Genomic DNA, 14833 nt, shown 5'->3' with positions numbered 1-14833 from the left:
TGACCCGAACGGGGAGACCCCTGTGCCTGCCCACACCCTTCTTGCTTTGTAGATCAAGTAAACCTATAAATTCAAGTAACTTCAGGAACCTACAGAGCTTAAGTGTGATTGTGCAGAAAAGACTACAGGCCACCAAGACAAAAAACACAGAAATGACGATGGTCTCTTCAGAGAACAAGGAGCAAAGACCAGTTTCTTCACTGAGATGTGACTCAGTTCCCAACGAGATCTCTGAAGCTAGGTAAGTTGCCCTTATGGATGGCTCTCAATCTAGCTGTACAGTCATTAGGACACGCACAATGCTGCACCCAGCTGGACAAAATTTGAAGATGTGCCTAATTTTCCAAAATAGAAGTCGAGCACCAGAAGGGCTGATATCCCTCTGGCATCTTAAACAATTTTGCAACAGAGTAGGAAGATCACTTAGCGATCCTAAACACTCTGGTGACACTGTAGGGAACAATCATGCCTCTAATTCATCACCAACAGTTTAACAGACAAGCTACTTGCCCCTTTCCCCACCCTGGCACATGGTGGGGAGCTGAAAAGCAGGGTCCACTAGTTCCTCATTTCTATTCTGGTGAGCATTTCACTGCTTCATCAGTTTAGACAGCCTTGACCTTTGAAAGAAAACTCTCTTATTTCCCCATTAACCTTCTTAGAATGGTATTTTCCTCCACACAGTCTCTCCAACTGTGGAGAACAGTAATGAATCAGTAACTCCTGGTTACTGCAGCTTGCAGAACGAGACAGTGCAAGGGAAGAACACAGGCTGGCTCTACTTCCAGTGCTGAGCCAGGTATGGGAAATAACTAATCAAAACACCCACTGAAGTCTGCCTGCTTTGGTTGTAAATAGAGCTATAGGCATGCCAAGCACATACTGCAAGTAGCTTGGTTAGCTAAGGGAATACAGACTTGAAAGAAGACCCATGGTATAAAAGGTTCCTGAGTTGTCTGGCACAGGGTAAACTGAATAATACCAAACGTATCCTTGTATCAAGCCTGAATTTTAGACTTACTGAGTGCCAAAAGTACAGCTAAAGTCAGTGAGTGCCTGGTGTCTTAAGAAATGAGATCACATGTAGCAAGTCCGTTGTAGAAACAACACTTCTGCAGGCAAAACAGTCACCTGCAGAAGGCTGCCTGCAACTAACTGCAAGCCAAGTCCTCTCTCCTCTTACCCACTGTCATGTTTCCCTTTGCAATGCTCTTCCTTCACTTTTTGTCTTCTTATATAGAAGAGCTAATTTAATTATTGCTCCTGCAGCTATCAGCCTATGTTTTGGCAAAACAGGTAATGCGTGGTAGGTAACAAGTAACCCTCTCAGTTAGTTTGAGGGTAATCTTTTTCAATGGTGTTGGGCGCTACAAAAGGTTTCCCACTTATTCAAGCAAGTTTTAATGATAACTGAGGATTTCCAAACAGGGAGCTACTTCCCATACTTTCCTTAATGTATATATAGGGCTATGTTAATACTGATACTTTGCAAAGACCAAACACGCTGCTCGATTCTCTGTGCCCCAAGACAAGGTGTGGGATTTTGCAGGGAGAAATGTGCATCCAAACCAGATGCTGCAGAGGCTCATCCATGCTTCTGAGCCTGTGCTAAAAGGCAATGCCTCTCAGCCCTGCAGCTACTCATCTGCTCAGACTGCACGCAGCGTGAGCTCACCTCTGCTTGGAACAAGTTTGCAGCTGTCTTCATAAAACTGCAGAAACGTCTGCATACTACAATAACCTCCAACTCACTGAAACACTTACCCAGTCCTTTTCATCAAGTTTAGCTGCTTCGTTGTACACTTCAATGGCTGCCTTGTGCTTCCCCAAAAGAAACCTGCAAAAGCATTTCAATTTTTATTTTTTCTCGCTTTGAAGCCCTGCTGTGCAACCACTATCACCTTTGGCAGTGAGAAATGACACTATTTGCTAGTTCTCCAGAGACCTGCATGAAAAGCCCTGAGAAGTTTACAATCTCAGCAGTATTACAATTTGAGCACTGCTCCCTTTCAGGGCCAAGGTCATCAATCCTGCGAGATGCTGAGGAACTCCCTGACGTTACTGGAGATGCAAGGAAGGAATTCACAGGCTCTGCAGTCTGCCTTTGTCTCAAAGGAAAAAGACAGGTGACCTAACTGGACATTCAGAGACAGGAAGGGGTCTGTAAGGCAAGTTTACACAGCTCAGGTCAGCACCCCTTAGCTCTGGACCTAGAAATCAGTGTGTTACTGCTCTTGCTTAAAGAACAAAGGAAAAGAAAATACAATAGCAGCCAGGCAGATAACAGAGATTCTGCTTTTAAGGGTAGCCCACGCTTCTGGAAGCCAACTCAAGTGTTGATAAGGAGGAAGCATGTTTGGAATTAAGCAGCCTGGGATTTTACTTGATGCCTGGGAGAAAAACAAAACATGGAAGGTCCTGGGTGGCACATCAAAGACAAACAATAAAACACCACTCACAGAGATCGTGCCACCTGCTTGAGGTTGTCAGCGCTTCGAGGGTTCAGAATGGAACATGTCTGAAAAAGTTCAAGAGATTCTTGAATTTTCCCCTCCAAGCGAAATATCAAAGCTGTAAGACAACATATACCAGGCAAATTAGTCCATTATCTGCAGGAAAAACATGCTTCTCTGACAGCAGGGAAAGAAGAGGGAGTACAGATATAATATAACAACGCTCATTTGGTCTTTCTCCCTCCTGCAGCAATCTCAGGGAGAAGCTGTGTCTGAGGGCAGAATGACAACGCATGCAAAGGACTCGTGCATGCCTGGAAAAATTTCTGGTTTTCAGAACAAAGGCAGCTTTAAACCCTGGCCAATTGCTCGTGAAGATGCAGTCTGGATTTCCCCGCTTCCCAACTTCTACAATCTGCAGTACAGCCTCGGCCAACAAATCTCAGCTGTCCCCCACCATGGCACTTTGAATTGCAACGCCAAGTTTTGGAGCACATTTTTTAGGGGACAGAGGGCAGGACAGGAAGAGGAATACCATCCTTAAAGCAAAGAGTAAGGCAGCAATCACCTGAGGCAGGCAGCTCTAACAGAAAACATGCATCTGTAATACAATCAAACACACACCAACATACTGAAGGCCAAGAGCCCATAGTCCAAGGAGGAATAGATGACAAACTCATGAATACAGAGAAAACAGAAAATCTCATCTGCCCATTTCATGTGAAAATCCCAAACTTCAAAACTAGACCTAGCAAGCAGAAAAAAAAGCCAAGTATTTTTTACATCTTAATTTCATGTTTCAGTCACCTGTTCCCCTTCTTATTGTTCACTATATCTCAAATCAGAAGTAACTTGCTTTAGGAAAATTAAGACTTTCAGAGGCTTCCTGCAACGTACCTTGAACGTAGACTGCATATTCACACAGCCCATGAGACTCCTGGAGCTGCTCTTTGATGACAGCCTGAAATGACAAAGTGCAGAGAATACATACCAAATGCAGCCTCCCTCACCATAAAGCCCATTAGCTGGTTCACTATTACCCCATTACTAAACTGCAGCATGGCAGCTTTCAGAAGAATATAAACCTTTCAAATATTTTAATAAAGGCAATCCCTATGAAAGACAATGGATTTCTCACTGACCAAATACCTTCTGCAACCTTGATTTGGAGAGTTTTTTGTATGTGCTACATATAGCTATGCTGTATCTGCGCTTATTGCAGAATGCCCTAAAATAACTTGAATTTAAACATCATGCAACATGTTGATGGACACAGTTCTTCCTTATGTGATGGTTAACAGTGGTATCACACAGGACATGAGAACTACAAAATTCATTTAATCAGAATTTGTGGTTAGAAAAGTCAACATAAATACAGAATTTGTAGCTAGTTGCTGCAATATACTATATTAAAATGCTATAAAAGTTGTAAGTTTCCACCATTTTAACAAAGCTAATGACAGAGATTTGGTTTCAGTTACAGAAACCACAACCTCATGTATAATGAAAGCACTGGACTGCGGCTGGGACAACTACAAGAGTGCACAGAAGAGTGCAAGCTCATCACCATGTGTGAAAAGCATTGTGCCAGGAATACTGTAGCCCTTTTAGTATTTCTTTGGTCATTCTTATTACCAAAGATAATTAGATATTACCTGGGGACAATGCCACAAGGTATCTCTGAAAGTATCCTCTGCTGATAAGGGTATCTACTCTAGGTCATTTGTGGAGAAATAAATTGAATTGGAGCAACTGCAGCTGAGTCAATGAAAGCCAAATGAACAAATGAGGAATATATGGGAAAAGGAAGGGGAAAAAAACTGATGCAAATGTAAATTCTTGCTGGCTGCATTCATGCAGCTGACAGTTTGGGGTGTGGGTACAGTTCGGCTATATTCCATAGTCACACGTGACCTGAAATGATAAAACTGGTCAAAAAGAGTGACCTTTGAGAGGATGAGCACTCTGGCTATGAACCAAGAGCATAATTTCTGCTCTGAGACTCCTCTTTTGCTCGGAAGTGGAAGAGACAAAGGGGGTAAAGCGAGAACCTGATGGAAATTTTCTAGCCGAAGCCTTTTTAACAAGCAGCAGCAATGCACTATATAACAGTGGCACTGTGAAACGTATATGTAAAGCACATTGTAATCCTTTTAGCGGAACTTATCTCTAGGAACAGAATGCAAGGCTACTATGAGATAAAGAGGCACAGGATGCCTCAAGACTGCAGACCTGGCTAAAACTAACTCTGTGGCTTTGCCAGCAAGAACACGGGAGTAAAAGCGGTAGTTCACCAAGAGGACATGATGATGAACAGGAGTGGATGAAGTAAAAAACCACCAGATGCCTCTGAAGCCCACCCAAAGATGATAATGCGCATTTGGGAGTGGGTGGTTACCCATGATAATATACCCATATGTACTTGCATATAAGCTGTGTAACTGACCTGGCGTGGCATACACGTTAGGAGGAGCGATCCCCTGTGCATCCAGCGCTGCAATAAAGAATACCTCCTTAACAGTCACCATGACTATTAAGTCCCGATTTCAGCTTTTCACGGCAACAGGGGGAAAGAAAGATTTCTGTGCCAGCAATAACCTGGTGCTCATCTGGCACTTCTGTCAAGTGTGTGATCAGTACCAGCATCCCCTGCCTCCGAGATGACTATAAGTGAAGGACCTGAAAACAGGGAGGAAAACTGAACCTCAAATATAGCACTTAGATGGAAAGTGGAGTGAAGGCAAAGAAGATTATTTTTGAGAATCCTCACTCATAAAAAGAAAATAAAGAGACAAAGGAAAGGAAGAACAAGTCCACACTGCTCTTCCTCTCATCTGTATCTGCTAATATATCTGTATTATACTCTTTACAAAATACATTATTATAGGACATTCAACTTGGACATAACCAAGCATCTCCTGAATACAGATACTCTGTATTTCTCCATCTACATAAAACCAGTTTCTCAGAGCAAGAGAGGGCAATAGAGAGCTATCTTTTCGAGAGATCTGATTAATTCTATAAACCCTAAAAAATCCCATAGCAAAAGGCCTTGAGCTGAGAAATATGATCTGTAATCCCAGCTTTTCCTCCCAAGTTTATTTAACTTGCCAACAGAATTTAGACATACTGGCAGGAGACCAACCAGCACGAGCAACTTTAATTAATTAAAAGCATCTGGTAATTTTAATAATTCCTTCCTCGCACATAACAGAAGCAGAAGATTTCTGTTGTGAAAAATGGTTAGGGGGCAGGGCTGGAATTGATGCTGCAAGCAGAAAACACAGTTTATTAGTTTTGCACGCGAAAAGTGAGAGCTGAGTGATGATCACTGCTTAGCAGGGCCTGTCCCTCCTCTCCCCCCACTCCTCTCTGCCTGTGCAATCACAGGGGATGCTGCAGCCGCAGGCTCTGGGGGATGTTTGCCTTGCATCTTGCTGGGTAGAATGAGAGGCAAATCAAACAGCGAGCATTATTAATCCCTCACTGTAATGAGCAGCAAAATTTGTCAAAAGCTTGGCAACACCAAAATAGACACAGGAGTGGCACTGTAAGGGTTAAAATCGATTTAATGCCTTCACTTTGGGGAGCTAATGTTGGTAAACAAACACTTTTTTCTTGGCCTTTTACATCTTTGAAAAATATGGGAGCTTTTAAAACCGTGTTAGAGAGGAAGCATTTCAAAGCACTGAGTGGGAAAGAGGGTCTAGCAAGATTCAAACCAAAATTAATAGCATCACGGGTCACTTGTTTCTTAGCTGAGTCTGAAAAGAAAATTAATGGACTTTAACGAATGCCCAAACTATAGTGAAATCAATCAGTTAACAGCAATTTCAGCCATTGGGGATACTGTCAATACCTCTTTTGGTTTTGAAGGTATTAGCCCCAAACAGCATGTTCGGGAATGTCTATGTTTATCACATGTAAGGGCAAGCACCTGGGGCATCCAGGTTAGATCTGTAACCCCATGTAACACCAGCGGAGAGAGACAGAGACTACCAGAGGGTAGCTCAGCCCACCTAAGATCTGAATCGCCTTTTGGACATGCTATCACTCCTCAGTGATTGACGAAGCATCCTGGCATACCAAGGTTCCTATCTTCTTTGGGACAAATCCAGGCCTCTGAGCACACATCGATCACATCTCGGTGAAAGGATGGAAGATCATTTGACCTGCTATGGTCTGGTGCCAAACTCTTCCAACTTTACTGCAAAAACCCTGCTTTGTGAGCCCTGAGGAAAGGCTTTGCTGCCTTTTACTTTGACAGCTACTGCAAAGCTGGCCTGCCAAGCAAAAGAGTATTAGCTGTCTTCTCTCGATTTTTTTCCCCATATTTTGCTTGCTTCCATGACTGATGAAGACGTGGAGAAGTCAATGTTGCTGTTGTATCATCCACTTGGTTATTTTCTCTGTTTTCCTGAGCCATACATCTTCTGTGCACTCTGTGATTCTACATTGCATCACAGAAACAGTAAATGTACGCAATCAGAGAGCAAAAAAATGCAGTCAGATCAACAGAAAAGGGAAACAATTTTCTATTTAGATTGCTAGTCCAACTTTTGTTTATATCTATTTAAACCAAGATCTGAGAGGAAATCACACTGCTGATGATACAACCCTCCAGCTCCACTAATTAAGAGCTAAATGAATTTCCTCCAGCCTGCCAGTTTCCTAAGCACCCCCAGGAGTTCTCCAGCAGAGACAGACAAGTCCCGACCAACCCTGGTGTTTCAGAAGCAAAAAAGTCTTTTCAGATTTTCTTTGCACATGACAGAAACAGAAAGGCAACTCTTACTCCCCTCCTCCTGCCCACTGGTGCATCATCTTCAATAGCTTGTGTTCATTTTATCAGGAAAACACACCGTTTAATAATAGATTTGCCATTTCCTTAGTCCACTTACCGTTATAATCCCAAACAAACAACCGCTTCCAAGCTACCCACCAAACCCAGGAGAAATTAAAGGGTGCAATGCATCATGTGTAAAATGAAAGAATTTTGTTCAAGGGCAACCAAGATCTTTTTTTTTAGACCCGCTAGTAATGCTTTACTCAGTTGAAGTGTTTTTCATAGCATGTCTGTAGCACCATTGAGAGACCTACACTATGGAACTGCGTTATTATCAGTTTAGAAGACCCTATCCATCACTTGGAACAAGAAAGGTTTGCAATTCTTTCCATTTTTCCACTCCCAAAGACATACTGAGCTCACAGATTGCTCCAGAGAACTGCATGCATGGATCCTGAAGGTAGCCAAGGATTTGAGAACACAAAAGTTATTTTACTTGTATTTTCTCTTGGTCCCCTTATTCCAAAAGAAGTCAGGAAAGAGGGTGGTTTGGAAACTGACATGAAAACTACTGTTTCATAACAACAGTAAAATAGTTCCTAATGCAAAGTCCCGAAAGCAGCTCTTACCTTACACTCATCGTAGTCTCTGCGAACATACAGCAGATAGATCAACCAGTTTTTCCTCTCTAGGATTGGTAACTCTGGTGCTGGAAATGTAAAATATTAACAGAATACAGGAAATCAGACTGATCAGCAGAGAACCTGGGCACAGCACAAGAGATATTCTGAACCACCCGATCTGCAAGCACAACGCAATTAATTCAAGAACTGCAATTGCACCAGGTGGTACAATTAATCATTTGACCTGAAGCCTAGAGTGCGGACATATAAACAGTGTCTGGTTTTATTTTACTTCTCAAACTGATGGATAAAATGCATTGTTCAAGATAGACAATAAGATCTCTTAGCAGAAAACTACCACCTCAAAAGACTTGAGGCATCGGCTCCTTCTGGTGCCATTACTGAGCAAACAGTTCCAAGCACCAACTACACGCTCATTTTAATTCAACACTAATGCTGGTTTGGTGGAATTGGTTCTTCCAAATATGCAAGAAGCAGCTGGGAGGAAACAAGCTGGATTCACATTTTGGAACTAGGGCAGAAGAATCAAAGGTCTTTAAAATAAATTTCTGGGAGTGAATGAGAAGGAAATGGGTGATACACACAAAAGAAGATTTTGGAGATGTTGCCGGTCTGAAGGTGTGAATAATTTAAAGAGGTCAAACTTAGTTCTTCGAAACTGTGAAGAGACTATGAAACATCACAGGTCTGAGATACTGTGAAGCTACTGGCAGAAAAACGTATTTGATGCAGTGGAGGAGAAAGACCTGTGCTCCAGCATTTCAATCGTAAGGAGCTTGCAGCAGTAATTATGGCAAATCACGAATGGATGTTGCTTAGTGATATTCATGTTGGGTTTAAAAATTTAACACACTGCTGTGCATTTCATTAAGGCTTGAAATGTATTGCTTGTTACTCATTTCTACAGTTCAGATGTGGGTAGCTGAGAGGTAACCATAGCAACTGGCAAAAAAAGCTATATGTTTGCAAGTCAATATTATGACAGAAGTGCAGAAGCAAAGCAAGGCAAGGACTGTAGCAGGAGCTGGGGCAGCAGTGAGGGTGATACAAGCACCAGACCTTGTCTAGGCCCCACGGAGCACGGCACGGACCCACACCGCCGACAGAGATGCAGGGTCAGCTTCCAGCAACCCAGAGCAGAAGGTATTATTTGAACTGGTCTGCGGTCCACTCTGCCAGCTGGCAGCACGGGTCATGATCAGATGTAAGAAAGAAGAAACTCTGCAGCTGGAAGGACTGAATCATGTCAGGAGACCTTACCAGTGTAAAGTGTTATTATCTTTTAGAAACACTGAGCTTTAATCACGTGAGGACTGCGCGTGCGGCTAGCAGCAAACACATCTCTCAGGCATATCATCCTCTCTCCCACAATTCACACCCAGTCTAGTATCACTGAGAGCACTTAAAACCAGCTAGAATTTCTTCCGCTGTTGAAGTTGGAAAAAATTTTGTAAAGCCATTCTGGTTTTGTTGTTGTTTCTTTTTCTTAAATTCCAGAATATCCAGTCAGATTCATAGGAGAGCTGAGATTTAAGTGTGCACACCAGCAATTTAAGGTCAAATACCTTATAAAGAAGGTTCAGCTACCAAAACCAAATAGAAAAATCACAGTCCAAATAAAAAAGTAATCCACACAAGCTAAGCTTACAAATATGCACAGATCAGGGATCCAAACGTTCTCAAATTCTGCTCTGCTGTGTAATACCTGGATCTTTGTAAGTAAGGTGCTTAAATATGCGTGTTCCAGATCAGATTAATTGATTTCTGATGACTTTATGCTTTCCATTCATCCTTCTTACTGTGAGACCATGAAGGGAAGAGTGAAGAGGCTGCCTAAAAAGCTACAAATTGATTGAAAAAACACTATTTCATAAACAGTCTGGAGGGCTGCTGTTCTGAAGTCCGTTGAGGGGTTACCTAATTCATTAACAGATTTGTAATGACTTCCTTGTGCAAGTTATTACGGGTGTCAGGGTTTGACAGAACTTTCTTTTTTGAGAAACACAGCACTTGGGGATGCTAGAAACGCACTGCAGAAAGCAGCCAGACCTGAGTGCTCTTCCTGTGTAGCATCTCCTGGTGCCACTATCCAATCCAAAATACTGAACCAGACATGTGTCTGATACACCTGGGCACTTTCTACCTTCTTTTGTAAGTACTGATTTAAAAGCAGACATTGCAAACTTTATTTAGCCATAAAGATTTCAGTTACAGTCAAAACTAAAGTATACTTTCCCATTTTGTGCCTAATAACACAGCTTAAAATTACAAAATCCTGCATCATTATATACAATGAAAACTGTCTTAAATAGGGATTAATCAGAAGACCTTCCAGACATACCCCATCTGGTCTCCAACCATCTGTAGCACACGCCTAACTGGGAGGTTAAAAAGAAACAGACAGCACCATTAAATGTTAAAACATACAGAAAAACTAGCTGGCTGGGGTGTGCTGCTAGCTGAGATGGGAAAGACTAAATTATGTTAGAGCCTACACAAATGGTTTGGGCTAAGCTAAGAGGACAGTACATCAGCGAGCGGATGGAAGATCAGTTGTTTAATTCCTGAAAGAATGAGCTTTTTCACACTTTTAAGACCAGAGGGACATTATACTCCACTCCCACACTACAGAAACGCCTGCTGAGAACAGGACTGGGAAGGAAGAAATGCTGAATGTCAGAGTGAGCGCTGAGCAGAGTATTAAGCTGCAAAAGAAACGGGTAGAACAGACACCGCCTGCCTTCTGGGTCCAAGACCGCAAAAACCCAGAGGAGTCTCCTAAAAGAGCTGGGCTGGATAGAAAACAGACAAAGCAAAACACACCATGAGACACAGAAGTGAACAGTTTTCACATCTGCAGAGATAAAACAGTTTCTCTTCCCCAGGCAATATGCTGAGCTAAGGATAACTATGTGGAATTGGGAAAACACATGGAGTTTTTACGCTCCTAAAACTCATTTGGAAATAGCAACAAACCTGACTGAGGGGACATTACTCTCCTTTTTTCTTTTCTTTTTCCTTAAGACAAGCAAATTGAAAAAAGGCAAACAATTCTGAAGTCTTTTGAAAAAGATGCCTAGATTAATTCATAGATATAAGTGAATCTTACACCTGAACACAAGCACAAAGATTCATAGAAGAAAGTTGATGTGCTCCCTGATTCTATTCCATAAAGTAAATGTGAACACTTTGACCCCTTCTCTGAAGAAATCCAACATGAACACCATGAACCAAATCTGGTATGGATGCCACAGAGGACTGAGAAGAGAGGAAGGGCATAGAAATTATGAGAAAATTAATAAATTTGACACAGGAACAGGTCTGATCCTCCCAAAAAGGGCTGTGGGAAGTAAAGGATTATTTCCAGGCTCTATACTCTATTCAGAAGCAGAGAGAAGTAATGCAAATTATTTATACACCTCTCCAGAGCCACAACCAACTTAATCTGCATTTCTGTTTTTCCACGAAAGCAATGAGCCGCCTACTTCTGGTGCATTTATCTCCCTTAGGTTTGCTCCCCCAGCCTGCTGATAAGGGCTGTCGCAGTGCAAAAGGTCACTGCATTTTTCTGAAGAAAAGGGAAATACAAATCCCCAGCTAGTTGGGACTCCAGCTCCAGAGAAAGGGAATAAAACAGTCTGCAACTTTCTGAAAGGACATGATTCAATTGTAGCTGGTCCTAATATCCATGTATTTTTCCAAGTTCAATAATTACTCACAGAATACCTAATCCCCCCCCCCCCCCCAGATGATGTGTTTCGCTCAGCTCTTGCTGCAGTGGCCTGAACAGCAATGTATGGCTGGATCCAGCCACGGGGGCTGCTACGAGGGGCAGAAGAACAGAAAGAAGCCCCGACAGCATGCCTCAGTCTTCTCAAGTACAAGGATGATCAGGAATCGTGGAGGCTCCATATGGCATATAATGGTTTGCAATCTCACACTAATTAGATCTGGGAACACATACTGCCGCAACCGGTTGTTCAGAAGGTTCCTGCGCAGGGAAAGGCCGCCGAATTTGGCCTCACCAGGAGGAGCTGAGCACATTCATCAAGTTCCTCAGGCTGCCTACATTGCAATTTTCCACCTTCTTCAATACATGGACCTTCAGAAGTTTCTCACATGTAACGGCTGTGGATCATGTGAAGACACGCTCTTCTTTGTCACCTTTTGCAGAGCCCTCACAAATAATCCAGGCACTGCCAGGATGCAGGGACTACAGGTTAGAAAATAGTAGTTTATATCATTCTAGCAGTGAAAAAAAAGAAGGCCATTATTTTCTGTAAATCAGCCTGCTCAAGGGCCAGTCCAAGAAAATGCGATTATCAAAAAACTTGGCATCTACAGTGAAAAGAGTTTATAACTTGCATAATTATCTTTTGGCCTCTCTTTTCTGGGATTACAAAAGTCTAGTCTCATTAAGCAACTGCGACAGGGAGCCAGGCACCAAATATATGATTAAATACCTCAGCCAAGAGACATGCCAGTTTCTTTGAAATGTGTTTTGATTGAATTCAAAAGGGAATCCATCTGATCTCCCACCTTCTCTGTGGCCAGTGATTGATTGCACAGCCCACTTGCAGCAATGTGATTTTTCTTTCTGACAATGCTCCTTTAAGGAAGCCACTGGAGCGGAAACCCCGACAGAATCAGAGTAAGATCATCAGGTTTGTATCTGTGCTGCGCTATCATCACTCTTTGCTTTATTCATCCTCTTATAGATTTTCTCAAAGGACTGAAAAAAAAAATTATCAGAGTTATTCCCTTTTGTGTAAACCTCCCTAAGAAATTATTTTGTGCTTGCATCTTCATATTGGGTAATTATAGCTTAGCTATGAACTATCAAACAGGGGGGTTTAGATTTAATAAAAGGGTTTTGAAATTGCTGTAAAGAGAGAGGAGGTGAAAAAAGCCCCAGAAGGCTCCAATCAGATTTCATGGGGAAAATGATTGCTAAAGCACCAGCCGTCCTCTTAAAGAAATTGCCAGGTGCAAAGAGACCACTTTCGTTGTGGGCACAGCCAGAGTAAAGTGCATTTCAACATAACTGCACAACTGTAGCCATCAGGCTGCTTTTCACCTTATTTTCTCCAGCGTGCAAACTGTCAGCTGCCTGGAGCACCCTAGCACCCTTCCTGTGAAAAGCACAGATCAGCTATGGCTCTCTGAGGTGGAGAAGGAGCTCAAGAACACGTTAGTCTCATCAGACTAAAAAAAAAAAAAACAGATCAGAGCCCAGCCCTTCTTCCACTCTGGCTTATCAGAAAGAGTCTGAGCCCCAGTTCACTCCCCATCCCTCCAGCTTTGCAACCCAGCCTGCAGCGAAGTGAGCAAGAGCAGCAAGAAGAGCCTGGAGGAGAAGCAGAGAAGCAAAAGACTCAAGAAGACACAAAGAAGAACCTATTATCACGCCAAAATCCATAATAACCAAAACCACACATAACATACAAGGAGAGGACAGAAAATCTTCAGAAAAGTAATTAAATGGAAGTATTTTTAATTTTTTTTATTCTGCAGTAGCCTCACGAGCCATGGTCTAGATCCATTGTGGTAGGTACCATGTACATGGATAAGATTATCCAAAAGGCCTAATTTGGATCCCGATGCAACTGTCCCTTTCCAAATTCTAATTAAAAATTGCACGTTGTAAAACAGCATTCAAGCACACAGGTATCTGCAAAATTAATAAACACAGAGGCAATGACTCAAGTCTCTATTGTAACATTTTGCTATTAAGAGAGCTGCACCAAAGCAGAATTTGGTAAAGTGCCATCTTGTTCTGAAGAAATCAAGGCAGGAGGCTTTGCTGCAGTGAAGCCACGAGGGAGTGAGATTATCATCTCCCACCATCGTGTAAGGCTCACTCTAACACACAGAAGCAAGACTGATCTTCTCAATTTGAGATTCATTTCCCATTTTACAGTAATTCAGGTCATCAGCTTAACAGCAAACTGACAACAGCATAAAGACAATTCACTTGCCGCTGCAGGAGAGCATCCAAATCTGAGAGGGAGCACATGAGAGTCTTTCAGGACCAACATCCACTCCATCCATCCCTCAATTCCCAACTCAGCCTCCCGGAGACACTTGCTGACATTATTGGCAGGGTTACAATTATTCCCACCTGCAGAGCTTGGGGAAGGTTTACTGTTGGGCATAGCTGTGGTTACAGTCCAAAAGGAAGCTTGGTGCTCTCACAGCCGTGTTAAATAAACAGTGATAGGGAGGGAAAGGTGAGGATGAAACCAGCTGTGCATATCTCCCTTTTGCCTTGAGCTTCACAAGCTGCCAATGCAAGGAATTACGCTACCGTTTATAAAACTGGTGACAGAAAGGTAATGAGTATCTTCTAAAGAAAAATAATATTAAAATAATAAGGCACAAACTCAAATAGCTACTATAAAACAAAATACCATTGCCAGGGATTTGTATTTTCCAAAATAAGGTATGAATAACAGATAGAAAGCATTTTTAAGCTCTAATATCAAGGTTTTTAGATTTAAAAATAACAAACTGCCTTGATATCAGAGGAGCATCCTACAAATTCCTAGCTAGGCTGGTGCACAGACAAATTTAACAAGAAATCCTCTTCCTTACTCAAACACTTGAAGGCTTTTATTGAGACCATAGCAATATAAATACATTACAGCTTTGAAAGAAAACTAGTACAGGAACATTGGTCTTCCTATGCCCAGATCCATCCTTGGAGTTTGAAAAAGGAGACATAATGTATTCAAAACTCAGTAACGATGAAAAATAACTCCAAAACCCACCACAGGAGGCTGCGCATGCTGTATTTCACTCATCGTGTGTGAGTACACGCATACGTATGTGAGAATACAGCTGTCTGTGTACACAAATACCTGTAAAATGGATATAAACAACAGAAAAAAGGAGAGAGCCTTCTGCTTTAGCCACTCTCTCTGTTTAATCCCCTTCCCTGTTTAATCCCC

At 42.2% G+C, this 14833-nt stretch overlaps 1 protein-coding gene across 3 annotated transcripts in view; it reads right to left on the bottom strand.

Annotated features, from left to right (window-relative positions):
* BBS4 (Bardet-Biedl syndrome 4) overlaps positions 1-14833 on the bottom strand; it is a 43948-nt gene that overhangs the window by 16810 nt on the left and 12305 nt on the right. The window contains exons 3-6 of one of the 3 annotated variants that reach the window (XM_069797768.1): positions 7869-7948; positions 3351-3414; positions 2460-2571; positions 1765-1837 (exon numbers count right to left, since the gene is read on the bottom strand). In XM_069797768.1, coding sequence (XP_069653869.1) covers positions 1765-1837; positions 2460-2571; positions 3351-3414; positions 7869-7948 — 329 coding nt within the window. Of the gene's footprint in view, positions 1-1764; positions 1838-2459; positions 2572-3350; positions 3415-7868; positions 7949-14833 lie in introns of those variants that run through there. The other 2 variants (XM_069797767.1, XM_009917543.2) reach the window with 2 other exon arrangements.

Source organism: Haliaeetus albicilla, chromosome 12 (assembly GCF_947461875.1).
Source record: "Haliaeetus albicilla chromosome 12, bHalAlb1.1, whole genome shotgun sequence".
Taxonomy (NCBI): domain Eukaryota; kingdom Metazoa; phylum Chordata; class Aves; order Accipitriformes; family Accipitridae; genus Haliaeetus; species Haliaeetus albicilla.
Note: the sequence above shows the minus strand (reverse complement) of the source record. Positions and strands in the feature narration are given on the sequence as shown.